This window comes from Tachyglossus aculeatus, chromosome 2 (genome assembly GCF_015852505.1).
Source record: "Tachyglossus aculeatus isolate mTacAcu1 chromosome 2, mTacAcu1.pri, whole genome shotgun sequence".
NCBI lineage: Eukaryota > Metazoa > Chordata > Mammalia > Monotremata > Tachyglossidae > Tachyglossus > Tachyglossus aculeatus.
The window spans coordinates 39,245,132-39,272,865 of NC_052067.1; the positions used below are offsets into that span (position 1 = coordinate 39,245,132).

The following is a 27,734-nucleotide window of genomic DNA, read 5'->3' on the forward strand; positions in this document are numbered from 1 at the left end:
GGACTTCCCAAGCGCTTAGTGCAGTGGTCTGCACACAGTAAGCGCTCAATAAATACGATTGAATGAATGAATGAATGACTGTGTCACGGGGAATGCCAGTAGTATTTTTCATTTCCAAAGCCATTTTTTTTAATGGTATTTGTTAAGTATGTGCCAGTTACTGTACCAAATGCTGGGGTAGATACACGATGCTCAGGTTGGACAAGGTCCCTGTCCCACATTGCTCTCACAATCTTATTCCTCATTTCACAGATGAGGTAGCTGAGGCATAGAGAAGCTAGGTGACTTGTCCAATATCACACAGCAGACAATAATAATAATAATGATGATGGCATTTTATTAGGGGCTTACTATGTGCAAAGCACTGTTCTAAGCACTGGGGAGGTTACAAGGTGATCAGGTTGTTCCACGGGGGGCTCACAGTCTGAATCCCCATTTTAAGATGAGGGAACTGAAGCCCAGAGAAGTTAAGTGACTTGCCCAAAGTCACACAGCTGACAATTGGCAGAGCCGGGATTTGAACCCATGACCTCTGACTCCAAAGCCCGTGCTCTTTCCACTGAGCCACACTGCTTCTCAAGTGATGGAGCTGGGATTATAACTCAGGTCCTTCTAACACCCAGGCCTGTGGTCTTTCCACCAGACCATGCTACTTCTCTATTTGCATAGAGTAATTTCAGTCCTTAACCTTCTCTCCCCACCCCAGTGATTTTTACATTGAGTGGTAAAAAATCAGCATGTAGTGTTAGCCCCATTGTACAGATGAGAAAATAGAGGTCCACAGAAGCAAAGGGACTTGTCCAAGGTCACCGAGAGGAGCCAGGGAAGAGCCATAACTAGAACCTAGATTTCCCTCCTGCCAACTCTACGCCCTTTCCTCTACTCCCCACTAGATCCTCAGTGCTGTGCAGAATTTGGTTGATTTTGTCAAAATGAAATAAAAAGTGTTCAAAGGTGGAGATTTTTCAATCAATACCGTTTATTGAGTTCCTATTGTATTAGGTAATAGGAAGCCACCAATAAAAGTGACAGTCCCTGCTGCAAGGATAATAATAATACCAATACCAATAGCAATAATAATAATATTTGTTAAGTGCTCACTCTGTGCCAAGCACTGTACTAAGTGCTGAGGTAAATACAACAGTTCCTGCCCATTATGAAGCTCCCAGCCTACGTGGGGAAAGAACTTGCAATCTAATGGGGAAGACAAACAGACATGAATTATTTACAAGTAGTGGAAGCAAGCGAAAGAACAACTTTTCATCGCAGGTGGGTGTGGGGCTTTTATTTATGTGACCAGATAGATTGATGCAGAGAATACGTGAGAAGTTTAAAATAATCCCAGGAAATAGAATAAAAAGAACACATCAATGAAAGAGGGTTTGTTACAGTTTAAAACTGAAATTATAAAATGAACTTCTGCCCGGTGATTACAAAGAAGAAACGCTTGTAATTGCGACAGAAATAACACACATCGCAGGTAGGTGTGGGGCTTTTATTTATGTGACCAGATAGATTGATGCAGAGAATAAATTGAGACGTTTAAAATAATCCCAGAAAATAGAATAAAAAGAACACATCAATGAAAGAGGGTTTCTTACAGTTTAAAAATGAAATTATAAAATGAACTTCTGCCCGGTGATTACAAAGAAGAAACGCTTGTAATTGCGACAGAAATAACACACATCGCAGGTAGGTGTGGGGCTTTTATTTATGTGACCAGATAGATTGATGCAGAGAATACGTGAGACGTTTAAAATAATCCCAGAAAATAGAATAAAAAGAACACATCAATGAAAGAGGGTTTGTTACAGTTTAAAAATGAAATGATAAAATGAACTTCTGCCCGGTGATTACAAAGAAACGCTTGTAATTGTGACAGAAATAACACATATCAACTTCCATGTGCCGCTCTGCTTCTCGCGTGCAGGTCCGGAGAGAAGCCTGGCGCATGGTCCCGGAAAATCCCGTTGGCTGCCACACGTTTCTCTGGAGATGTCAACGGGCTGATCATCTCCCCTTGCCGCTGGTCGTGGTCCTTTTGTACACGAAGAACAGCATGATGACACAATACATGGTGCTCTTGAGCAGCAGGATGGTGTAGGTGTAATAGGCGGACGTGTTCATGAACTGCACGTCTTGCTTGACTGGAATAGAAACATCACACGTGAGCAATGCCAGGTCAACGCCAGACCAGCGGCCCCCCGTTAACCGGAACCCTGACAGTGGCAGGGACGACGAGATCCAACAGCAAAAAACAGGATGTTCAGAGGAATGGTTTGATGGTGGCCTCCTGAACATATCTCCGTCCGGATGGGCCATCTAACACCCCAGCTTCACCTGTGACGTCCCTATCTTGGCCTCTGGTCACGCACTGAGGACCACTTATCTGTGAATCTGTCCAAATCTTCTTTTGAAGCGACTTAATTGTAAGTGCCTTTAGGGCAGGGATCTGCCCACTAACTCTACTGTACTCACCCAAGTGCCTCGCTCAGTGCTTTGCACACACAGTGGAAGCTCGGTAAATACTATTGTTGTCCATGAATCTGTTCAAACTCCTCTTGTATCTGCTAGATTGCAAGCTTCTTGAGGGCGGGGATCCTATCTACTAATTCTATTGTGCTCTCCCAAGTGCTCAGTACAGTGCTCTTCCTTCAGTAGGAGCTCAATAAATACCACCGATTAGTTGATTTGAGGGAAGTTTTCTACGTACCTCACGGGGTTGCTCCGTGGATAAAAATGAGAAAAGTAAAGTGAGAGCCTTAGCCCTTCTCAGCTCTTGGGTGTATGGACATTTTCAAGCGCACATTCAGTTATTAGATCTGATTCCACCCTTGGTAAATACTTCCATCTCTTTCTCCCTTATTAGAGTATGAACTCCTTATAGACGTAGAACCTGTCGTGTACTGCTTGTTTTACTTTTCCAACTGTTTAGTACAGTGTACTTCACACAGCAGGTGCTCAAAAAATGCCATTAAGACTACAACAAGTTGGACTTGCACAGACAACATAGTTGTGCTGTTCTTGGGGATTTTTATTTTGCATTTTTAACCCCAGAAAGGGGAGGCAATGCCCAAGAGGTGCCCAGAGTGCAAATTTGGGTGCTACCAAGTTGGGGATCCCAACAGGGCCATCCTGCCATACTCCCTGCCCTCACGTAACTTAATTGTGCTATTTGTTACTATGTACCAGGCACTGTACTAAGCACTGGGGCAGACATAAGCTAATTGAGTTGGACAGGATGTCCCTGTTCAAACACAGTCCCTGTTCCACATAATAATAAATAATAATGGTATTTGTTAAGCACTATGTGTCAAGCACTATTCTAAGCGCTGGGGGAGATACAAGGTAATCAGATTGTCCCACTTGGAGCTCACAGTCTTCATCCCCATTTTCCAGATGAGGTAACTGAGGCCCAGAGAAGTTAGGTGACTTGCCCAAAGTCGCCCAGCTGACAAGTGGCAGAGCCGGGATTAGAACCCACAAGACCCACCCACATGGGGCTCAGAGTCTTAATCGCCATTTTACAGATGAGATAACAAAACACAGAGGAGTTGAAGTGACTTGTCCAAGGTCACACAACAGACAAATGGCGGAGCGGGGATTAGAACGAGGTCCTTCTGACTCCCAGCCCCACGCTATTTCCACTAGGCCAAGCTGCTTCTTACTTGGCATCAGGCAGAGAAGTACCTGCTTCTCCTGATCCCATTCCGTTTGGAAGTTCCACCCCATCGCCACCCCTGGACCATCCCAGCTCACTCCTGGAGTATCCCGTGAGGGAAAGCATCAGTCAATCAATCAGTTAGTTAATCAATTAATTAAGCACTATCAGAAGACTCAGACTTGCTACCATTCTTGTGGGAGGTGGGGGGTAGTTGTGAGGCCTGCAGTGGCCTAGAGGAAAGGTAACAGCCGTGGAAGCCTGGAGGCCTAGATTCTAATCCCCTCTCTGGTATGATAGTTAAAAAAAATTGCAAATATACTGGAGGGTTAATTATGAATCATCTAGGAGTGCGAGATAAAATTTTCTTCTAGACTGTGAGCCTGTTGTTGGGTAGGGTCCGTCTCCGTATGTTGCCAACTTGTACTTCCCAAGAGCTTAGTACAGTGCTCTGCACACAGTAAGTGCTCAATAAATATGATTGAATGAATGGGAGGCTGGCGATGAGTTTCTCAGGTGTAACTTAGGGTGCTTGTTACCCCTTGTTCAAGGTGGTTCTCCAGTGGCTGAGTTGGGTTTTTTTTAATGGTATTTGTTAAGTATTTATGTGCCAGGAACTGTTCTGAGCACTGGATTGATTGTCCATGAAAGTCTTGCTCTGCTTCCCACGATGAAGGGCTAGAAATGCTTTTGACCCAGGGTCTCTTCATTCATTTATATATCTTATTGAGTCTCACAGCCTACCGGAGTCCTCGCTTCACCTCCCCTAGACCCCCACCATGACCATCTTTCTCAGGTGTCTGGAAAACTGTGCTGGCCTTGACCAACCCTGCGCCGTCTCTCCAGATTTCAGGACTTGACACTTCTCTCAGGCCTGGGCATGTGAGAAAGGACTCTCCCTCTTGAAACCCCGAACCCACAGAAGTTATGGGACTTGCCCAGGGTCACACAGGGAGTTAGTCATTCGCTGAGGAAGTGGAGATTTAAGTACTTGATTACTGTATCAGCTTCCTTGCTGGCCTCCCTACCAACTGTCTCTCACCATGTCAGTCCATACTTCACTCTACTGCCTGGATCATTTTTCTATGAAAACATTCAGTCCATGTTTCCCCACTCCTCAAGAACCTCCAGTGGTTGCCCATCCACCTCCGCATTGAACAGAAACTTCTTACCATCGGCTTTAAAGCACTCAATCATCTTGCCCCCTCCTACCTAATCTCACTGCTCTTCTACTACTCACTGCTTCTTCTTCTACTAGCCCACGTATTTTGCTCCTCTAATGTCACCCTGTTCACTGTACCTCAATCTCATCCATCTTGCCACCCACCTCTTGCCCTCATCCTGCCTCTGGCCTGAAACACCCTCCTTCTTCATATCTGACAGACAATTTTTAACTCACCTGAAAACCTTATTGAAGGCACGTGTTTTCCAAGAAGGCTTCCCTGAGTAAGCCCTCATTTCCTCTTCTCCCTCTCCTTCCTGCATTGTCCCTGTATTTGGATTTGCTCCCTTTATTCACTGCCCTCCCCGTATTTGGATTTGCTCCCTTTATTCACCACCCTCCCCACCCTCACTGTGAAGCCCCACAGCTCTTATGTACATATATGTAATTTATTCATTTGTATTAATGTCCATCTCCCCCCTCTAAACTATAGGCTCGTTATGGGCGGGGAACATATCTACGAACTCTATTATATTGTACTCTCCCAAGTGTCTAGTACAGTGCCAAGCTGCTTCTTACTTGGCATCAGGCAGGGAAGTACCTTCTTCCCCTGATCCCATTCTGTTTGGAAGTTCCACCCCATCGCCACAGAAAACACTCAGTAAACATGACTGATTGATTGATTGATGGGAGACACTGGAGCTCAGATCTCCTGAACTCTCGACCTGAGCAAATGGGAGGAACTTACAAGGTTTAGAAAGAAATTCAGCCCTAGGGGTTCCCCTGCTAGGAGCTCTCCTTCACCTACCGAAACTCAATCCCAACCCTAGACAGAGGCTTCTGGGCCCTGGCTTTCACTCTGACCCTGAGGCCAGGGACCTTTCCACAAGGAGAGAGAGAGAGAGGTTCGAATCCCGGCTCTGCCAAGTGTCAGCTGTGTGACTTTGGGCAAGTCACTTAACTTCTCTGTGCCTCAGTTCCCTCATTTGGAAAATGGGGATTAAGACTGTGAGCCCACTGTGGGACAACCTGATGTCCTTGTAACCTCCCCACTGCTTAGAACAGTGCTTTGTACGTAGTAAGTGCTTAATAAATGCCGTCATTATTAGGGGTCCAGCACACCCAATCCTCCAGGTCATCCCATCTAAATGTAAACCAGCACACTCTCCTGGTGTCCACCATCCCTCCCTCAGTTTGGGCTGGAGGGGAACCAGGGCCACTGGAAGCTAGGCCTGGGGCAATCCCAAAATGAGGACAGAGATATTCCCTCTATCAGGAGAGTCGCCTCCTCACTGCAGCTTCCAGTCTCCAGCTGGCTGCGGGTAACCGGTACGGGGAAAGACAACCAAGCCCCCATTGGATATGAGAAGCAACATGGCTTAGGGGATTAGTGCACGGGCATGGGAGTCAGAAGGACCTGGGTTCTAATCCGGGCTCTGCCACGTGTCTGCTGTGTGACCTTGGGGAAATCACTTCACTTCTCTGGGCCTAAGTTAACTCATCTGTAAAATGGGGATTAGGACTATGAGCCCCACTTGGGACATGGACTGTGTCTGACGTGATTAGTTTGTGTCCACCCTGGCGCGCAGTGCTCAGCTTATAGTAAGCACTTTACAAATGCCATAAAAAAAATCTGATCCACCCCGTGAGACGCTGCTGAGGAACCAGAGTCCTTCAGCTGCCCTGGTCATGGATCCAGAACCTCCGACCAGACCTCGGGTCTTCAATAAGGTAGCAGGATCATCATCATCATCAACAATCGTATTTATTGAGTGCTTACTGTGTGCAGAGCACTGTACTAAGCGCTTGGGAAGTACAAGTTGGCAACATATAGAGACAGTCCCTACCCAACAGTGGGCTCACAGTCTAAAAGATGTCATGGGACATGGGACAGGCTACCTTCCCAGTTATCTGGGGGATGAGTTAGAGCTCTCCTGCTCTTACCCAACCTGAAAGGAGGGTGAGGTAGCAGTTACATGGAGCGACTGGTCAGGGAGTTGCGGGGGGCTACTGGGACCCCCAGAGTTCTAGGGCATAGAGTCACCCAGCCCTGTCCAGGACTGTGGGCTTCGAGCCAAGCGGGCAATGATGTCCAGAACCCAGAGCCCCACCGGCAGAGCCAGACGTGGAGGGATTTCTAGACTGTGAGCCCACTGTTGGGTAGGGACCGTCTCTATATGTTGCCAACTTGTACTTCCCGAGCACTTAGTACAGTGCTCTGCACATAGTAAGCGCTCAATAAATATGATTGAATGAATGAATGAATGTGGACAAGGCAACCGAGGAGAAGGAGGAAGAGGAGGAGAAGGCAGCTGAGGGGATTTGAGGAGAGAAGGTCCTGATGGTGGTGTTTCTGAGAGGGGCCCGGAAACCCACTGGGAATGCTGCTTGATGGGGAGAGTTTTATTTCCGTGAGTGGTTATGCCCCGCGACCTCACAGCCGGCCCTGCCCTGGACCCCAGCTCTCTTCTAGCCACCCAGCAACTTCCAGTGACGGTCAGGGGAGTCCTCCATATGGGTCATCCCTCATCTAGACTGTGAGCCCACTGTTGAGTAGGGACTGTCTCTATATGTTGCCAACTTGTACTTCCCAAGTGCTTAGTACAGTGCCCTGCACACAGTAAGTGCTCAATAAATACAATTGAATGAATGAACGAATGAATCAGAGCTCCTTCCTTTCCGAGAGACCTGTCCGTTCTCCCACAAGCTATGGGCTGAGAAGCTCGGCCCTTCCTGCCACCAGCTGGTAATGGCCACAGAGCAGAAAGGGCCCTTTACCTGGGTCGCAGCTCAGAGCAGAGAGAGACTTACCCCCGGGATGGTGATCTGGGCCGACGGTGCAAGGAATTTTTCCTGTAGGGGTAGTGGTGGGGTGAAGAGCTAGGGGAAGCAAAAACAAAAATTAGAGCTATTTTCAGGTCAGTTAAGTACAAACATCCCCATTCACCCCTGAAGAAAGACATGTTACTACTCCGAGTGGGAAAAATGACCAATAAACCCTACATCACTAACCTCGTTCTTTGTAGCTCTCCAGCTCAAACCAAGACCCCACGTACCTGCACATGACATCTTTGATCTTTGCATTAAAACCCAGACATTAATCTTTGGCCCACAGACATTCATGTCCCAGCATGGGAAGAGAATATTTCCCCCCCCCAAAAAATTCTGCTAGGCACACAAGGGTCAATCAAGCAATCAATCAATTGGTGATATTTATTTATTCCCCCTCTTGACTGTAAGCTCGTGTGGACAGGGAATGTGTCTGTTCATTGTTAAACTGAACTCTCCCAAGCGCTTAGTACAGTGCTTTGCACACAGTAAGTGCTCAATAAATATGACTGACTGACTGAATGAATGAATTATTGAGTGCTCATCATGTGCAGAGCCCTGAACCAAGCACTTGGGAGAGTACAATCAATCAATCTAGGGTATTTACTGAGCACTCTCTGTGTGCAGAGCACTGTACTAATACGATCAGTCAATTGATTAATGGTATTTATTGAGCACATACTGTGTATGGAGCCCTTCACTAAGAGCTCGGGCTTCGAAGTCAAACCCCGGCTCCACCATTTGTCAGCTGTGTGACTTTGGGCAAGTCACTTCACTTCTCTGTGCCTCAGTTACCTCATCTGTAAAATGGGGATTAAGACTGTGAGCCCCACCTGAGACAACCTGATCACCCTGTATCCTCCCCAGCGCTTAGAACAGTGCTTTGCATGTATTAAGTGCTTAACAAATACCATTATTATTATTATTATTGCAATCAATCCATCAATGGTATTTATTGGGCACCTACATTGTGCAGAACACTGTAATAATAATAATAATGGTAATAGTGGTATTTGTTAAGTGATTACTATGTGCCTGGAACTGTACTAAGCGTGGGGGTGGATTCAGACAAATCAGGTTGGACTCAGTCCCTGTCCCACATGGGGCTCACAGTCTCAATCCTCATTTTATAGATGAAGTAACTGAGTCCCAGAAAGGTGAAGTGACTTGCCCAAGGTCACACGGTAAACAAATGGCAGAGCCGGGATTAGAGCCCATGACCTTCTGTACTAAACACTTGGGAAAGTAAAAAATAACAGTTGGTAGACATGATCCCTGCCCACAGGGTGCTTACAATCTACACGGTCATGATGAAGAATGAGTGGGTTTCCTGGCATCTTCACCCTCGGGTGAAAGCGCTTAGTATCATGTGTGTTCTGCACACAGAAAGCAGTCAATAATTATCATTAGTTGACTGATTGATTGATTGATTGACTGATTGATTAAAAGGTAACAGAACAAACAGAGATTCCTGGTGCTGGACCCAACATTCAGAAATTCTTTGTTTCATAAAAGTCAGGAGGAAGAATAGAGAAAAGTGGTTGCATCTTTGGGAAGGACACGTCAACAGGAATCAATCAATCAATCGTATTTATTGAGCGCTTACTGTGCGCAGAGCACTGTACTAAGCGCTTGGGAAGTACAAGTTGGCAACATATAGAGACCGTCACTAGGAATGTTATAAAGAAGAGATGGTCTGTACGGTAGAGGCTGGAGAGATGGTGAAGAAGATGAACACCTTTTCCCAAAATTGTCACAGGACCGGAACTGCATCGGAGACCTCAAGACGGCATTTCCTAGTGTCAGTTTGTTCCCGCCAAGACACAAAGCAGGCAAGGTTTTTATACATCGGTGAAGTGCAAGAAATGTGGATAGAGCCCAGGCCTGGGAGTTAGAAGGACCTGGGTTCTAATCCTGACTCTGCCACTTGTCTGTTCATTCATTCATTCAATCGTATTTATTGCGCGCTTACTATGTGCGGAGCACTGTACTAAGCCCTTAAGGGAGTGGACATCATCATCAATCGTATTTATTGAGCGCTTACTATGTGCAGAGCACTGTACTAAGCGCTTGGGAAGTACAAATTGGCAACATATAGAGACGGCCCCTACCCAACAGTGGGCTCACAGTCTAAAAGGGCAGAAATGGAAGAGAGTACAGAGTGACAGTGATAAAAAAAATTATCCGTCAAAGAAGCGAGTTATTTAGAGGATGCAATAGTAGGTTTTTTCTGTGACTTTGGGCAAGTCACTTCACTCTTCTGTGTCTCAGTTATTTCTTCTATAAAATGAGTATTAGGACTGTGAGACTCTTGGGACAGGGACTATGTCCAACCTGATCAGCTGGTGTCTACCCCGGTGCTCAGCACAGTGCCTGGCCCACAATAAGCGCTTAACAACTGCTGTTAAAAAAAACCCAAAACGAAACAAATAACTTGGTAATTTCATTCTTTCAGTCAGTCAATCAATAGTATTTTTTGAGTGCCTACTGGGTGCAGAACACTGAATTAAGCACTTTCAGATAAAAATAAAGCAAACACCCCAATCCAAGAACTGAAAGGGCTTGGAGCTTTTCACAGGGTATTTGGCCACAGCAAATAGGGAAGAGGTAAGCTTGCTGTGTCTCTCCAAAGGAACTGTTGGACTATGTTCAACCTGATTAACTTGTATCTACCCCAAAGCTTAGTACAGTGCCTGGCACATAGTACACACTTAAACAACTACCATGGAACGAAAAAATCTCCAAAAAGTTGAACGTTCATTCATTCACTCAATTGTATTTATTGAGCACTTACTGTGTGCAAAGCACTGTACTAAGTGCTTGGGAGAGTGCACTATCACAATAAACAGACACATTTCCTGCCCACAAAGAGCTTGCAGTTAAGAGGGGAAGACAGGCATTAACACACATAAATAAATAAATAAATAAATAAATAAATAGATAGATAGATAGATAGATAGATAGATAGATAGATAAATAAATAAATAAATAGATAAAAATAGTAAATAAAAATAATAAATAAATAAATAATAGATACATACATAAGTGCCTTGGGGCTCAGAGGCGGGGATGAATATCTCTTAGGTTTCTGCTCATTTACTAAACCAAAGCAATAGAGCAGTCTGTGACTTTGACCTTACCTGAGTCGGCTTCTGGAAATTCTACAATATTTTTCTCTTTACTTGGCTCATGACTGAATACGAATTCATACACCTTGTCCTGCGTTGTTTTATTAACAAGCAGCCAGCTGAACGCCCAAAATGTTTTTTTGTCTTCATTCATCTTTTCTATGGCACTCTGGTACGAGGGCAGAGCAGTAGTGCTCCCCTGTTCCTGCCATGTCATTGTGACGAACTCAGGGTAAAAATCCTCGAGGAGGCAAATGTATATTCCTTCATTCCTTTTTTTCAGCTCAGATGGAGGACGAAACATGATTGGTTTGGGTACTTTTGTGGCACCCTCTGGGGAGAAAATTAACATAAAACGTTTTTAGAGATTCAACTTTTACTAAGACTGATGAATAAAAAGTGCCGGACCTGAAAAAAATGGATTATAAACATGGGTGATTTGTATCCCATTATGAGATTCAAGTTTGGTGGTACAATTTCGGGAGCTCAAACCTCCATGGATACCCAACACATTGAACTTGGGAATTTAAGCCACTGGGAGGCAATTGCCATTTAGAAGAGAGTAGATTTGCAAAATTTCTGTTCTGAAATGAACAGCGGGAAACAGTGTGGCCTAGTGGGAAGAGTATGGGCATAGAAGTCAGAGGACCTGGGTTCTAATCCCAGCTCTGCCAAAGTCTACTGTGTGATCTTGGGCCATCACTTAATCAATCAATCAGTCAGTGGTCTTTATTGACTGTGTGCAGAGCCCTTTACTAGGCACTTGGGAGAGTGCAATTATGATCATAATAATAATGGTATTTGTTAAGCTCTTACAAGCAAATCAGTCCAATACAACAGACTATGCAATAAAACACAATTTCTCTGCGCCTCAGTTACCTCATCTGTAAAATGGGGATCAAGACTGTGAGCCCCATATGGGACATGGACTGTATCCTTTCTGATAAGCTTGTATCGCAGTCAGTGGTCTTTATTGAGTTCTTACTGTGTGCAGACCCCTTTACTAGGCACCTGGGAGAGTGCAATAATGATAATAATAATGGTGGTATTTGTTAAGCTCTTACTATGTGCAAAGCACTGTACTAAACCCTGGGGTAGATACAAGCAAATCAGTTTGGACACAGTCCAATACAACAGACTATGCAATAAAACGCAATTTCTCTGTGCCTCGGTTACCTCATCTGTAAAATGGGGATCAAGACTGTGAGCCCCATATGGGACATGGACTGTATCCTTCCTCATAAGCTTGTATCTACCCCAGCGCTTAGTACAGTGCCTGACACATAATAAGTGCTTAACAAATATCACAACCCCCCTCCCGCAAAAACCTAAACCCAATTTTTATCCTTTCACCCTATGGAAGAAAAGACTCATAGCATATTATCATCGATGGGCACCCAAAGACATTTTTGATGAGCACTGAAACGTCAACCTACTTAATTTTCTTCACTTCTGATCAAAGGCAAATATTTTATCGATGAGTAATGTCCCACCACAGATAGGCACCACATTGATGTGCCATTGAATCAATCAAATTGGGAACCATCTCCCACCATTTATTATTCTATTTTAGAAGGTTCGCTATTACACTGGCTTCCTGTGAAATTTTTAATTTTTAGTAGTTTCATACTAATTCCTTTAACTCTCCCAGACCCTTCTGCCTGACCCAAAGTAAAACTCCACCGAGCTAGCCCATGCCTTGAGTTTCGTAGATGAAAAGCCAAGAACCATGTCACATCATCTCTCTCGTCCAGTCACTCATTCAGCCGTATTTATTGAACGCTGCCTGTGTGCAGAGCACTGTACTAAGTGCTTGGAAAGTACAATTCAGCAATAGACAGTCGCTGCCCACAATGGGCTTACAGTCCAGAAACCCTCTTCTCCCCTACTCCCTCTACTTTCTGCGGTCACCTATGCACTTGGCTCTGTATCCTTTAAGCTCTTGATATTTACTCGCCCTCAGCCTCACAGCACAACATATCTGTAATTCATTTATTTTAATGTCTATCTCCCCCTCAAGTTTGTAAACTCCTTGTGGGGAGGGAACATGTCTAACAACTCTTGCATTGTACTCTCCCAAGTGCTTACTTATGACAGTGGTTTGCACAGAGTAAGTGTTCAATAAATAACACTGATTGATTAATTAATTTAGCACATCTAATGATCATCAAAAGGAATGAATCTTTGGACATTTCCCCTTCATTCCCCCACCCTAGGGCTCGGTTTATTTTGGGATTCCTAGGGGTTGCACTTACCATAAACAGTTAGCCTTGTTCCTGGCCCAAACGCTTTGATATCTCCTGCACCACGTTTTTACCCTTTGCAAAAAAGATCATTTTCTCCTAGAATTTTAACTGAAAGCTATCCATCTCCCTTCCTTCCAGTCCCAGAATTTCACAGCGTGATCCTTGGTGGAATTTACCAAGCTCATATGTGCACCCCACACATTTAAGCATCTTTTGAGAGTACATATATCATAAATCCTCCAGACTGTAAGCTCGATGTGGACAGGGAATGTGTCTACCAACTCTGTTACATTGTTATAGTGTACTCTCCTAAGCGCTTAACTCAGTGCTCTGCACACAGTAGGTGTTCAAAATATACGATTGAATGATTTGAATTATTCTATTTTTAGAAAGACAATATTCATCATAATGTTTTTCACAAAATGCCATTAATCCATGATGGAATTTCTAGCACCAATTTCAAAAAAACAGTAACCGGTATAATTCATGTTGAATGGTCAGTTAATATTGAATTATTAAATGTGGGGCAGGGATTGTGTCCGACCTAGTTAACTTGTATCTATCCCAGTGCTTAGAACACTGCTTGATGCATAGTAAGTGTTTAACAAATGCCATGAAAAGAATAAATCCAAACACATATCTATTCTGATGTATAAACAGATCTACTCTTTTCAGCTCTCCTTAGTATTATTTAAGGAATTTATTTGAATGTTTTCCTAGAGGAAATTTGCATTTTGAATGTGACTTTTCATAAAAATGAAAAAAGACAGTTATCGGTACAATTTGCTGTGGAACTTCCACGATCTGTGTTAACTTTGTAAACTGCTAAGAGCCTAATCCCCATCAGACCATATAAATGTTCATATCACTGCTTTAGTGAGTGAATGGCTAAATTTGCTTAATCTGCTTCTCAGCATTTGGGTCTGTGTTAACTTTGTAAACTGCTAAGAGCTTAATCCCTGTCAGACCATATAAATGTTCATATCATTGCTTTAGTGAGTGAATGGCTAAATTTGCTTAATCTGTTTCTCAGCATTTGGGTCTGTCTGGTTTTCTGGAAAGTCCAATTGAAATCCTACTGGTTCATTGCCGAAGCCTTCCACTGCACATTTGACCTCCGGACAGGAGTTCGATGGGATTTAGGATCACTTTGCACATATGCCATCAGAAGCCTGTAAGTAAGCTCCTCGTGGGGAGGTATCAGGTCTACCTAATCTATTGTACTCTCCCAAGCACTCGGTACAGTGCTCTTCACAAAGTAAGCACCCAGTAAATACCTTTAATTGATAGATTGAGTGATAGAGTGCCCGTGCTTGGCCATTTTTCCCCAGAACTGTATCGGGTTTATTTACGAAAGGCGTTCTAACGCCATCATCTCTAGACCAAACTCGTTGTAGGCAGGGAACATGACTACCAACTCTGTTGTATTCTACTCTCCCAAGAACTTAGTACAGTGCTCTGTACCCGGTAAGCTTTCAATAAATACGATAGATTGATCACCTTTGAAAAGTTCTACAGAGACTAGGGAGTCTCCAAACCATCCTATTTCTTAGTCCCCTGGCAAGGAGGACTCAAGGACCAAATGAATTCCCGATACCCAATTACTTCTGCAATGAAATCTCGCTAAGCCATTTTTAAACACCCTTAGACATGCAAGCCATCATCTCTGGCTTCATTCAAAGCATCCACAGGTCACAGTGGCTACGTTGGCTGTCTATGGATGGCCTAAACAGCGAACATGTCAATCCAAACTCCGTTACCAGTTACGATGAGCTTTGTCCCAGTTCCGAAGACTTTCCCCAGTCCCACAGTATGACACAGAACTACGAAAAACCCTCCAAAGTCCTTAAAGATAGCAAATGCAGAGTTGAAATATGCATTTAAGCCATACTAGTGGGTTTTACTATTTTGTTTTTCCTGGAGGCACAAAAAGATTCTCCTTGGGACTCAGAAGGAAGGGCATCAGACTCCCAGGAGGAAGAAACTTCGGCAATGAAGTCACCCTTCAGGGATGCTCTTTCCTGCCAAACTACCCAATGTTATTTACTTAGTTATGGTATTATTGAGTGCTTACTCAGTGCAAAGCACTGTGCTAAGGGTTGGGGTAGAGGTAAATCAAGCCAAAGCTAAGGTGTCTTGGTTAGGGTGGTCAGGAGGTCCCAGAGTGTCATAGCTAATCCCTCTAGGAGCCCCTATTTGGAAAGTTTTCTGGGGTCTCTCAGCACCGGGACCCTCATCTCTGCAGAAGGAATTACCTCCATACTTACCACTTACGATGAGCTTGGTGCCGGAACCGAACACTTTAATATAAGCACCGCTCTGGATGGCACGGTGCCCGAACCCTTTACACAAACGTAGCCATGGGACACTATGCAAGAGTTTGTGAGTGCTGAGTTCCAGAGGGAAATCAGTGCACCGGGGCTAATCCACCTCTGCGGTTTCCTTTCTTCCTGCAGATCCTCTCATCAGCCTCCCAGACTCCTCCTAAAATGGCCACCTCCCTCTCCTGGGTGATCTGGAAGCTGGGTGTTTCAGGACCACTGTCTTTCCACCGGGCCATGATGTTTCTCATGCTGCTTGTGTTTTTAACAATAATAATAATAATAACAATGATGGTATTTATTAAGTGCTTACTATGTGCAAAGCACTGTTCTAAGCGCTGGGGGGATACAAGGTGATCAGATTGTCCCACATGGGGCTCACAGTCTTAATTCCCATTTTACAGATGAGGGAACTGAGGCACAGAGAAGTTAAATGACTTGCCCAAAGTCACACAGCTGACAATTGGTGGAGTCGGGATTTGAACCCATGACTTCTGACTCCAAAGCCCGTGCTCTTTCCACTGAGCCACGCTGCTTCTCTGCTGCTGCACGTTGCTAATGGTGCAAGTATATTTATCAGACAAAACATGGGACAGTTACAAAGGGCATTTCATTTTCCCTTTTCCTTTCCATCCTTGTCATATAAAGTTTTAAATTTTCAGAGCCCCCAGACACCCCAACCACCACCCAGCCAATGGGGATTTCCATCACCCCAGAGATGGATTTCCAAATCTCCCTTCCCTATAGTCCCTGTGGCCGGTTGCATTTGTCTCCGTTGATGTCTAATCTCCCCATAAATAACAGTCTTAGAGAAACCAGAATTCAGCGCTACCCATTCATGTAGCTCAAAGATTTGTTCCTTCTGGCTCCCTTTCTCCCAGACACTCATCTGGGTGATCACACCAGCTTTATTGATCCAATAAAGCTTCTTAGTCTTTTATGATTTTTTTCTCCTCAGCGGTGTTCCCCCAACCTTGAGACAGATCTGGAGCTGGGAGATGGGATGATCTTCCCTTCAGTGGTGAGGAAATTGGGGATTTGGCCAGGTAAGTGATTCAAAAACAAACTGTTAGTCGGGAAGGCATTAAACACAGACCCTAGTGTCCTGAATCCTAGCCCCCAGGGGCTTCCTGTGACACAGAGAGGAAAAGTCCATATGTCTCCCTCCTGCAGCAAACCTTTTATTTGTGGGCTGCTTCCCAGGAGTGGGGCACCAGAGACCCACTGGGTGAAGGAGATGGAGCCCTGCTCTCCAGCCCCTTTGAGAAGCTCAGGAAATACTTTATTCTAGGGTGGGTCCATCATCTGTGTTTCCCAAGATGGGCTGGGACCCGACACTAAGTACTTGATCTCCAGAGAGGGTTCAGTCTTCCTTTGCCTCCTTTGAACCCACTTTTCAAGACACAGGGAATGAGATTAAAGGGATCAAAGGGCCAAAGGAATGACCATTCTTTGTCCTGATCTGGCAGCACCGGCCTCTCAGGAACCCAGAGCTACTCATGGGCATCACCCTGAGCTTTCTCTGAGCACTCTTTAGCCTCAAAAAGGCAGGGGATTTTCCCCCAGTGCAGTGGCCTCTGCTCTGAGCCCCTTGCCAAGTAGTACCACCACTAAGCCTGCCCCCCGGTTGTCTGGTTCCCTTTGCCGAGTTAAATTTATGGAAACTTTTACCTGAAATGATGAGCTTTGTTCCGGACCCAAACACTTTGATTAAGGAGTCATCAGATGTCCCACAGTCTGTCACCCCTTTATAGAAATCTCTCCAGCCACATGCTTGGAGGCTACAGATGGTTCTGTGTGTGTGCGTACATTCTCCTGCCTTTTCTTTGCAGATAGACTAAGTTAGAACAAAGTCCATACCAACCCAGCCCTAGAGTTTCATTCCAGAGTACCCTCTGCCTCAGCTTTCTTTGAATCAATCAGTGGTATCTAGTGAGAGCTTAATGTATGCCGAGTGCTGTAACTGAGCACTTGGGAGAATAATATATCAATCAATCAATCGTATTTACTGATCGCCTACTGAGTGCAGAGCACGGAGCTAACGGCTTGGGAGAGTACAGTGTAACACAGTTGATAGACACATTCCCTGCCCATGAAGAGCGTCCAATACAGTAGAATTGGTAGACATGTTCCCTGCCCTCAAGGAACTCGATTCCGGTTTCCTGCTTATTTGGTCCACCTGTTCTAAAATAAGTCCTGGCTCCATGGTCAGAGCTGAATCCTAAACTCAATGTCCCCTGGAATTTAGCTTGCTGGCTCACTTCTTTCTTCAGAGTTTCTTGTCATTCATTCATTCATCTGTATTTATTAAGTGCTTATTGTGGTGCAAAGCACTGAGTGCTTGGGTGACTACAATATAACAGTAAACAGACACATTCTCTGCCCACAACGAGCTCAAGTCACATCAGATGGAATAATAATAATTACAGTGTTTGTTAAGTGCTTGTTATGTGCCAATTACCGAACTAAGAACTGGGGTAGCTATAAGCAGATCAGACACAGCCCCTGTCCTACATAAGTCCCATCACAATAATAGTAACTGAAATGCTCCATCATGTAATTTTTTGACATTCCTCTGGTAGGGTCCTAAGCTGGGGAATTGAAAACTCTTTCCACTGCAGGGGAGAAGCATCTCTGCAGTCCCTAAAGGGCCAGATTCTCCTTTACATGATTCACAGGGGCGTTTGGCCACAGACTCACTTCTGTTTCCTGGCAAACATCACTTCTGAAACAGCAGAGGTAAATACCCATAAGGCGGAAAATAGAAGCACTGAGTTTCCAAACAGGGAAAGACCAAAACCTGGTCGGGTCCAAGGGTCTGACCCAGGGGTTTAACATTGGGCTGACCCTATGGGCAAAAGTCTGGGTGGGTCGATCCATGGCTGAGTTTCATTCCAGTCTTTGCTATTTCCTGGGGTTTGACTGGTCTGTGCCTCAGATTCAGAATGTAGTTTTCTGGGGACTGGGGGTAATTCAGTCACCTTCATCCAATTTTTTCTCTTTGGTAAGAGATGCCCTTCAACACTTTCAAATGAAAAGCTTGGTTACACATAGGTCCACATCCTTACCAAGTCCTCAGGACATTCTCCCCAAAATGAGTTTCTTGGGCTGTTCCTCTTCTGCAGCTAATTTCTATACTGACCATCGCTGAAAGCACAGATCTGTTACAATACACGGTCTCTCCCAGTTGCTATGAATGAGAAGCAGCGTGGCTCAGTGGAAAGAGCCCGGGCTTTGGAGTCAGAGGTCATGGGTTCAAATCCCCGCTCTGCCAATTGTCAGCTGTGTGACTTTAGGCCATTTACTTCACTTCTCTGTGCCTCATTTACCGCATCTGTAAAATGGGGATTAAGACTGTGAGTCCCCTGTGGGACAAGCGCTTAGTAGAGTGCTCTGCACACAGTAAGTGCTCAATAAATACTATCGAATGATTGAATGAATGACAACCTGATCACCTTGTAACCTCCCCAGTGCTTAGAACAGTGCTTTGCTCATAGTAAGCGCTTAATAAATGCCACTGTTATTATTATTATTATGAATAAGATTGGGTTCAAGACTGGTACAGCACTTTACACCATCCTACACCTGCTTGCTGACCTTGGTCTAACCTTGTCTGCTGTTAAACGCAGTTTAGAGCCTTCCAACTGGATCATTTCATTCAACTACTCCGAGCCGTTTAAAACTTACCTGTGACTATCAGTTTAGTTCCTGTGCCGAAGTACTTCACTCCAGACACGGTGCTAACTCCTTTTACGGAAACCACCCAGCACTTTGGCTTAAGGACCACCTCCAACACAACAAAGCTCGTACCCCTTCGATGGTTTTTCTCCAAGACGGCGGTTGGGCCACTTTTCAGGAGTGTGGATTTGGGATGAGGTGGTGGGAGCCCCTTGAATCCTAGGCTGGTCTTTTTCAAAGGTCTTTTTCTATTTCATTTAGTTTGCTAATTTGCCATTTTGCTTCCTGTTTCAGTTCAGGTCTTGGCTATGAACATCCTCAGTTCAGTAGTCAGTGGTCAGTGCTCCCCCTCAGTGCAGTCAGGAGTGGCTCATGCCTATGGCAAATGGGCCATGTGCCACAGTAGTGTGTCCTTTCTCTTGCAGCTGGGAACTCCCAGGGCCCTGTTGGGCTACAAACTGACTTGTGACCTTTTCTAGGGACTCCTCAGAACAGTGAAGAAGATGCAAAACCATCTTCTCCTGTTCCCAGCCCACCCTGAACCGCTACTAAAACTACTTCAAAAGAGAAATGAAGAGCAGGCCACCTGGCTCACTTCTCCCACAAACCTTCCCCTCCGGGCCCCCTCTTCCTGCCTCTCATTGATGCTGACTTGTTGTTCCCCCCCAAATGCACAGAGAGGAGAACTCCAGATGGCAGGAATAAGGATCCTGATGAGGTTACAGTCTCCAGCTGTGAACTGGGCCGGCACTCTCCACCCCAATCTTGGCCAAGAGCCGGCAGACATGTTCAGGGGTCCCCCATGGACAGGGTCCCCAATCATTATTCAGGGGCTGAACCATGTCTGGACCCACTGGATCCTGCTGTGTTTGCAGATAAGGGGGGCAGGGAAGGTGAGGGGAGATTTTAAGGGAAATGGGAAATGGGCAAAGACTATTATCTCTCAAACTCAGGACCCAAGTTAGCACCGAGGGACTCTCCCCCTCTCAAGGGACCGACACATGGCTCTTCTGTCTTGGGTCAGGACAGAGTGGGAACAGGATCTTGTGGGGTGGACAGGGGTCACTGAGGTGTAGCTTCTTGGATGGGAACTCAATTGTGATGTGATAAGCTTTAGCATGATTCTCCAGGGAGAAGTAGAAGAGAGTCTAGCCTAGCCATTCTAACCTGACACAAAGAATGTGAGTTGTACCCTCTGTCCTGGAGTCTAACCCTGTATCTGGAGATGGGGTTGGATGCCCTCCATCATCCTCCCCATCCCCACTGCTACCTCTCTGTGTTGATACAGTTGTGACCTCTTTTCTCCTTACTCGTTGCTCTATTACCTGGTCCTGCTGATGGAGACCCCTTAGTCCAGCCCCAGCAGGGAGAACCATCACTTATTTGTGCATCGATGCCTTCCTACCCTACCCTGGGTCCTTGACCTGGTGGCAGGCAGGCCCACAGGGCAAAACCCATGGGAAGGACAATGTTATTCTTAACCACGTCATCCACGACTTTTTTCTTTTAAAAAAATTTTTGGGGTTGCTCCATCATAAACCATGAAGGCAAGACAGAAGAGTACTTACCGTAAATCACCAGCTTGGTTCCTGCTCCGAAATACTTTATAGCTGTTGTAGTATCACGGTGATTTGCCTGCTTACGAAAAGTCAGACGACAATCCCTGGGGTCCTACCTTGACCAAAATTAATTTGTGAACATTCCAGGAGTAAACACCTTTACCCTAATCTCGACTTCTTGGTCAGCTGTGGAAATCCAGAAAGATGACATTTTGAAGCATTTATCCACTGGAAGGTCAGTCTTTCTCTGTTGATTCGAGGCTATCACAAGCTTTCCAAGTCTCAATGAGCTCCTACATGCAGAAGCCGGGATGAGAGATTGGCTCCATGGTGACAGACGGGCTTTAGCTGGGGCAGAGAGAGAACAGGCCCTCGTTAAGCTTCTGAACAAGCCTGTCCATTTTTACTCTATGCAGTTTCATATTAGCCCACCAAGCTCTTTGTGTGCACCTTAAATTAACTTAGGTGTGTGGCAGAGGGAGGAGAGGCGGGAGGGGGCCGGAGTTTTTCCACTGCTGATGAATCATGGAGGAAACAGATTGGCTGTGACATCAAAGGTAGATGTCTTTGATGCTCTGAAGCCCTGAGGCAGCAGAGGTACAGGTTGGGAGAAGCAGATCCCTTGTTCTTGGCTCAGACCTTGCCCTGTCTGTGTGAGGAGTTGGAAAGTTATGCCTGGTAAGAGGTCAGAGGTGAGGGCCATGATCCCAGCAGGCGGGAGCCATTTTTCCTCCCTGTCTTGAGCTGGAATCCATGGTCAAGGCCACTATAAATGGGCAAATCTGCTCAAGGGTGCAGTGACTAATGCCAGTTATTCTTATTAGCAATTATAATGGTGTTTCTTAAGCACTTATTATGTGTCAAGCACTGTACGGAGTGCTGGGGTAGATATAAGATAATCAGGTCCCTAAAGTCTCCCCTCCCCGTCTTGAGTCCCTCCCCATCCTAGCTTCCTCTTCATTCTTTCATTCATTCAAATGACTTTCCCATCCTTTCCAGCAGCAACTCCAGAGGAGATCTCCTACCTCCTTTCAAATGCCAACCCTTCCACATGTGTATCAGACCTCATTCATTCATTCATTCATTCATTCATTCATTCTTTCAATCGTATTTATTGAGAGCTCACTGTGTGCAGAGCACTGTACTATGCGCTTGGGAAGTACATGGTGGCAACATATAGAGGGAGACCCTACCCAACAACGGGCTCACAGTCTAGAAAGGGGGAGACAGACAACAAGACAAAACATGTGGACAGGTGTCAAGGCGACAGAACAAATAGAATTAAAGCTAAATACACATCATTAACAAAATAAATAGAATAGTAAATATGTACAAATAAAATAAATCTGTACAAACATATATACAGGTGCTGTGGGGAGGGGAAGGAGGTAGGGCGGGGGGAATGGAGAGGAGGAGAGGAAAAAGGGGGCTCAGTCTGGGGCACCTTATCCTTTGCACCTTATCAAAACTCTCGCCACCCTTCCTTCTTCCCTCCGTAACAGCCATCTTCAACAGTTCACTCTCCAATAGCTTCCTCCCCACTGCCTTCAAACACGCCCATGTCTCCCCATCCTAAAAAAAATCCCTTGACCCCACAGCTCCCTCCAGTTATTGCCCCTTCTCCCTTCTACAATTCCTCTCCAAACTCCTCGAGTGAGTCATCTGCACCCACTGTCAAATTCCTCTCCTCCAATTTTCTCCTGAACCCCCTCCAATCTGGCTTCCATCCCTTTCATTCCATTGAAACCGCCATCTCAAAGGTCACCAATGATCTCCTTGCCAAATCCAACTGCTTCTTCTCCATCTTAAGCCTCCTTGACCTCTCAGCTGCCTTTGACACTGTGGACCACCCCTTCTCCTGGAAATGATATCCAATCTTGGCTTCACTGACTCTGTCCTCTCCTGGTTCTCCTCTTATCTCTCTGGCCATTTGTTCTCAGTCTCCTTCACGGGCTCCTCCTCTGCCTCCCACCCCCTAACCCTTAGAGTCCTCTACCAGTCTTGACTAGGGGAGGAAGAGTCAAGCGGAGGCCTACCCATTCCATTCCTGGCTTGGGCAATGGCTAGCGGGTTGAAGATAATCTGCTACAACTCAAAACTCATCTGTACTGGGCAGCGGCAGCATGGGAGAGAGTTGAAGGCGGAGACTTGAGCTTACTGTGCAGAAGGAGACAGCGGTAAACCACTTCCATATTTGTACCAAGAAAACTGTCTGGATACAGTACCAGAACGATTGCAGATGGAGGTGGGACATTCTGGGAGAGATGTGCCCACGGCGTTGCTATGGGTCGGAGATGACTCGACAGCATAAGACAAGATACTCTCAGGGATTTTGCTGACTGAGGCCGATCAAGAGAGAATAGGTGGAAACTAAAACACAAGAGACTTCGGTTGGCATAAAGAACATCTGATGGTCATAGGTTATGGAGTCTCCATCTTATATCATCATATATCTGGAGACAGGGGGCTGGACCAGATGACCTGTTCCAGGTTCCTTCCAGGACTCTAGGACTCTTTACCTGCTCACTCAATTAGCCAGTTACCATAGTCTTTCAGGGCCCAACCCGAGTCAAGAATGGGCCAGTGGGATGGGGTAAATGCCTAATTTCTCTTCTGTTTCCACTGGATTTAGTTTTTGTGACGCCGCCAAGTGTGGGGAACATAGAGCCTTTGCTGAAGGACGATGCTTGTTCTCCCCAAGCTAGAGATGGGTCACCTGTTGATGAGTGGGAGAAGATGGGGGACATGAGGATGTTGATATGAGGATGACTTGCTCCTGGTTTGCAAGGTTTTGAGTATCCACGCTTACACTCTGTACCCCATTTGGGTTACCGTGGATTAGTTCTTTGTGGCTATGGCTTCCCACGCAGCAACCTTCCGCTCTGAGTTGCCCATATTCTAGGCAAATGGGCCGGGAACGTGTCTACCAACACTGTTGTATTGTACTCTCATAAGCACAGCACAGTGCTCTGCACGTAGTAAGTGCCCAATAAATATGATGGATTGACTGATGATTGATTGAATGGGAGGCGTGGGCAAACAGCATGCCAGATAACAAAGCCTAGATTATATAACATCCCAGGAATGCTCAAGGGAGGAAACTGAGGCCCTGAGAGGTTAAGCGAATTGTCCAAGATGACACAGTAGCAAAGGGGCAAATGACGGAGCTGGGATTAGAATCCAGATCTGCCGACCCCCAGGGCCGGGTTCTTTCCACTAGGCCACAGTGTTGGCCTGCTCCTGTGGGACTGTGAAAGGGTTAAGCTGTGGCAGTGAAGAATCCATAAATTCCAGAATCCTGGGATCCTGAATCATGTGATGGGAGATTGATCAACCCAGGCCACATCACTGCCAGGCCACTGCTGAGGCCTTTTCCACTGGCCCTGTCAGGCTCAGCAATGTAATTCAGTGGAAAGAGCATGGGCTTTGGAGTCAGAGGTCATGGGTTCAAATCCTGGCTCCGCCAATTGTCAGCTGTGTGACTTTGGGCAAGTCACTTCACTTCTCTGTGCCTCAGTTACCTCATCTGTAAAATGGGGATGAAGACTGTGAGCCCCCCGTGGGACAACCTGATCACCTTGTAACCTCCCCAGCACTTAGAACCGTGCATTGCACATAGTAAGAGCTTAATAAATATCATCATTATTATTATTAAAAGATCCCGTAAATCTGCTCGTCTACAATCAATCAATCAATCGTATTTATTGAGCGCTTACTGTGTGCAGAGCACTGTACTAAGCGCTTGGGAAGTACAAGTCGGCAACACAATGGCACCTTATTGCTGCTACCATTCTTATTATTGTGCTTGTCCTTTCTGTTGTTTTGGTGTTTTTATTCCTTCATCTTTCCTTATGTGTCTGCTGACAAACTCAAGCCCTCCCCTTTATTCTTTGATCCCTCCAGACTTGTAAGGTCACTGTGGCCAGGGAACATTCATTCATTCATTCAATCGTATTTATTGAGCGTTTACTTGTTCAGAGCACTGTACTAAGTGCTTGGGAAGTACAAGTCGGCAGCATATAGAGACAGTCCCTACCCAACAAAATGCTTACAGTCTAGAAGGGGGAGATGGACAACAAAACAAAACATGTAGACAGGTGTCAAAATCGTCAGAACAAATAGAATTAAAGCTCTATGCATATCATAACAAAATAAATAGAATAGTAAATATGTACAAATAAAATAGAGTAATAAATCTGTACAAATATATACAAGTGTGGAGAGGGGAAGGAGGTAGGGCAAGGGGATGGGGAGGAGGAGAGGAAAAAGGAAAAGGAGAGGAACATGACTACCAACTCTGCCATATTCATTCATTCATTCATTCTTTCATTCAATTGTATTTATTGAGCGCTTACTTGTGCAGAGCACTGTACTAAGCACTTGAGAGAGTAGATTAAAACAATAAACAGACACAATCTGTTGTATTCTCCCACGCACTTGGTAAGTACTCAATAAATACTACTGATTGATTGACTGATTGATTGATCCCGAGTCTAATTCTCCCCACTGTACTTTTCCTACTGCTTCTCACACAGTAGGTACTTGGTAAATACTACTCTTGCAGCTACTACTATGTACAATTTACTAGGGCGGACAAGCCAACGTAAATTAATGACAAAAAGAAAAATAAATAAACAGATAAACACGTAAAGTTGACCCTCTCGGGGTCACATCGGGAGAGTTTCCAGTAGTTTACCAGTCTCGGCTATGGGAGGGAGAGTCAAGCGGAGGCCTACCCATTCCATTCCTAGCTTGGTAAGTGGCTAGCGAGTGGAAGGCAATCTGCCACAAATCAAAACTCACCTGTGCTGGGCAGCAGCAAGGAGGGAGAGTCGAGGGCGGACACTCAAGTTAACTGTGCGGAAAGAGGCAATGATAAACCACTTCCATATTTTTACCAAGAAAACTCTATGGATACACTACCAGAATGACTGCAGACGGAGAGCGGGGCATCCTGGGAGAGATGGAACCGTGGTGTCGCTATGGGTCGGAAACAACTCGACAGCATAAGACAAGACAAGACGTAATGTTGAAGAGTTTAAGAAGATGCCTTGAGGAAAGGTAAAGGATTTTACAGGACACATCAGACAGGATTTTTTTTTTAGCCTGAAATATTCAAATAATTCCTTCTGTACAGTATTCACTTTACATAGAAAGACAGAGGTGTAGTTTCACCCCAGATGATGCAGGGAGAAGCAGTGTGGCCTAGGGAATAGGGCACTGGCCCAGAGGGACCTGGGCTCTAATCCTAGCTCTGCCATTTGTCTGTTGTGTGACCTTGGGTAAGTCACTTAACTTCTCTATGCCTCAGTTACCTCCTCTGTAAAATGGGGATTTTAACTGTGACCCTCATACAGGGCACAGACTGCGTCCAACTTGATTAGCTTGCAGAGCTTAGTACAGTGCCTGGCAAGTAGTAAGGGCTTAACAAATACCAAAAAGAAAAAAAGGGAAAGGGAAAGGCTAATGGTAGCCTTTGATAATTAAACTTCAAAACTATTATTGGATGCATTTGGCTGTTGTATGAACACTGTCATGGTTCCTGTCATGCCAACTTTCCAGCCGTGCCTCGGTCATGACTCTCCCACCTCCCTCCTCTCACTCACGCTATTCCCCTGGCTTGGAACTCCCTCTCTCCCCACATCAGACATACTGCCATTCTTCCCATATTCAAATCCCCCTTAAAATCTCACCTCCTTCCAGAAAGCCTTCCCTGATTCATTTCCCAGCAGCCAGAGCCTTTAAGTTCCCTCAGCCAAGTCTTGCACGTATGAACATATTCATACCTATCCTCCATTACTCCATTATTTATTTCGACCACTTTAGTAGTAAATATTTTTATATTTGTCTCCCCTGTTGGAATGTAAGCTCCTGGAAGGCAGGGAACATATCATTTCCTCATTCTCTGTAATCCCCAAGAGACTAGAACAGGGCTTCTAGGACAGAGAAGCAGCATGGCCTAGTGGCAAGAACACGGACTTGGGAGTTAGAGGTCGTGGGTTCTAATCCCGGCTCCGCCACTTATCAGCTGTGTAACTTCGGGCAAGCCACTTATCTTCTCTGTGCCTCAGTTACCTCATCTGTAAAATGGGGATTAAGACTGTGGGACAAACTGATAACCTTGTATCTCTCCCCCAGGGCTTAGAACAGTGCTTGGCACAGAGTAAGCGCTTAACAAATACCATTATTATCACCTCACCTTCTAGACTGTGAGCCCGTTGTTTGGTAGGGATTGTCTCTGTTGCTGAACTGTACTTTCCAAGCGCTTAGTACAGTGCTCTTCACACAGTTAGCGCTCAATAAATTCTATTGAATGAACAAATTCTCAATAAAAATTGCTGCTACTACTACAACTGCTACAACTAATACTGCTACTAGTACTACATCTATACTACTACTGCTGCTGCTTCTCCTCCTCCTCCTAATATTACTAGTACTGCTACCTCTTTAGACTGTAAGTGCCTTGTAAGCTCCTGCCAAATCTGTTCTATTGTACTCTCCCAAGTGCTTAGTACAGTGCTCTGCACACAGTGATTGCTCAGTAAATACCATTGATTGATAGTTCTGCTAATCCTACCTCTACTAATACTAGGCATATCTCCTCCAAGAAGACTGCCCTGACTATAAACGCTTAGAACAGTTCTTTGCACATAGTAAGTGCTTAACAAATGCCATCATTGTTATTATAAACCTGTTTCTTCTTCTCCAACTGCTTTGCACAGGGTAAGCGGTTAATAAATATGATTGAATGAATGAACTTCCTTCTGCATTGCCTGATTCGCTCCCTTTACTCACCACCCTGCCTCCCAGCCCCCCAGCAGCCTGGTTTAGTGGACAGACCACGGGCCTGGGGGTCTGAAGGCCCTGGGTTCTAATCTCGGCTCCGGTTTGTGACTCTGGACAAGTCACCTCTCTGCGCCTCAGTTACCTCATCCGCAAAATGGCGATTAAGGGCGTGAGACTCCTGTGGGAGAGGGATTGTGTCCAACCTGATTAACTTGTATCTATCCCAGTGCTTAGAACAGTGTTTGGCACAGAGTAAGTGCTTAACAAGTACCATAATTATGTATATATCTGTAATTTATTTATTTATATTAATGTCCATCTCCACCTCTAGACTATAAACTCATTGTATGCAGGGAATGTGTCT

The 27,734-nt window shown here is 45.3% G+C and overlaps 1 non-coding gene and 1 gene segment (V, D, J or C); one reads left to right on the top strand and one right to left on the bottom strand.

The window, feature by feature from the left end:
• Window positions 1–1,105: 1,105 nt before the first annotated feature.
• On the bottom strand, window positions 1,106–26,381 carry LOC119941189. The segment is given in 6 exon segments: window positions 1,106–2,147; window positions 7,635–7,703; window positions 10,793–11,113; window positions 20,594–20,663; window positions 20,748–20,877; window positions 26,371–26,381. Coding segments are annotated over 6 exon segments (738 nt in total).
• On the top strand, window positions 25,240–25,377 carry LOC119923530. Its single transcript, XR_005448875.1, has one exon. It is a non-coding gene; the product is annotated as a small nucleolar RNA SNORA7 (small nucleolar RNA).
• Window positions 26,382–27,734: the final 1,353 nt, after the last annotated feature.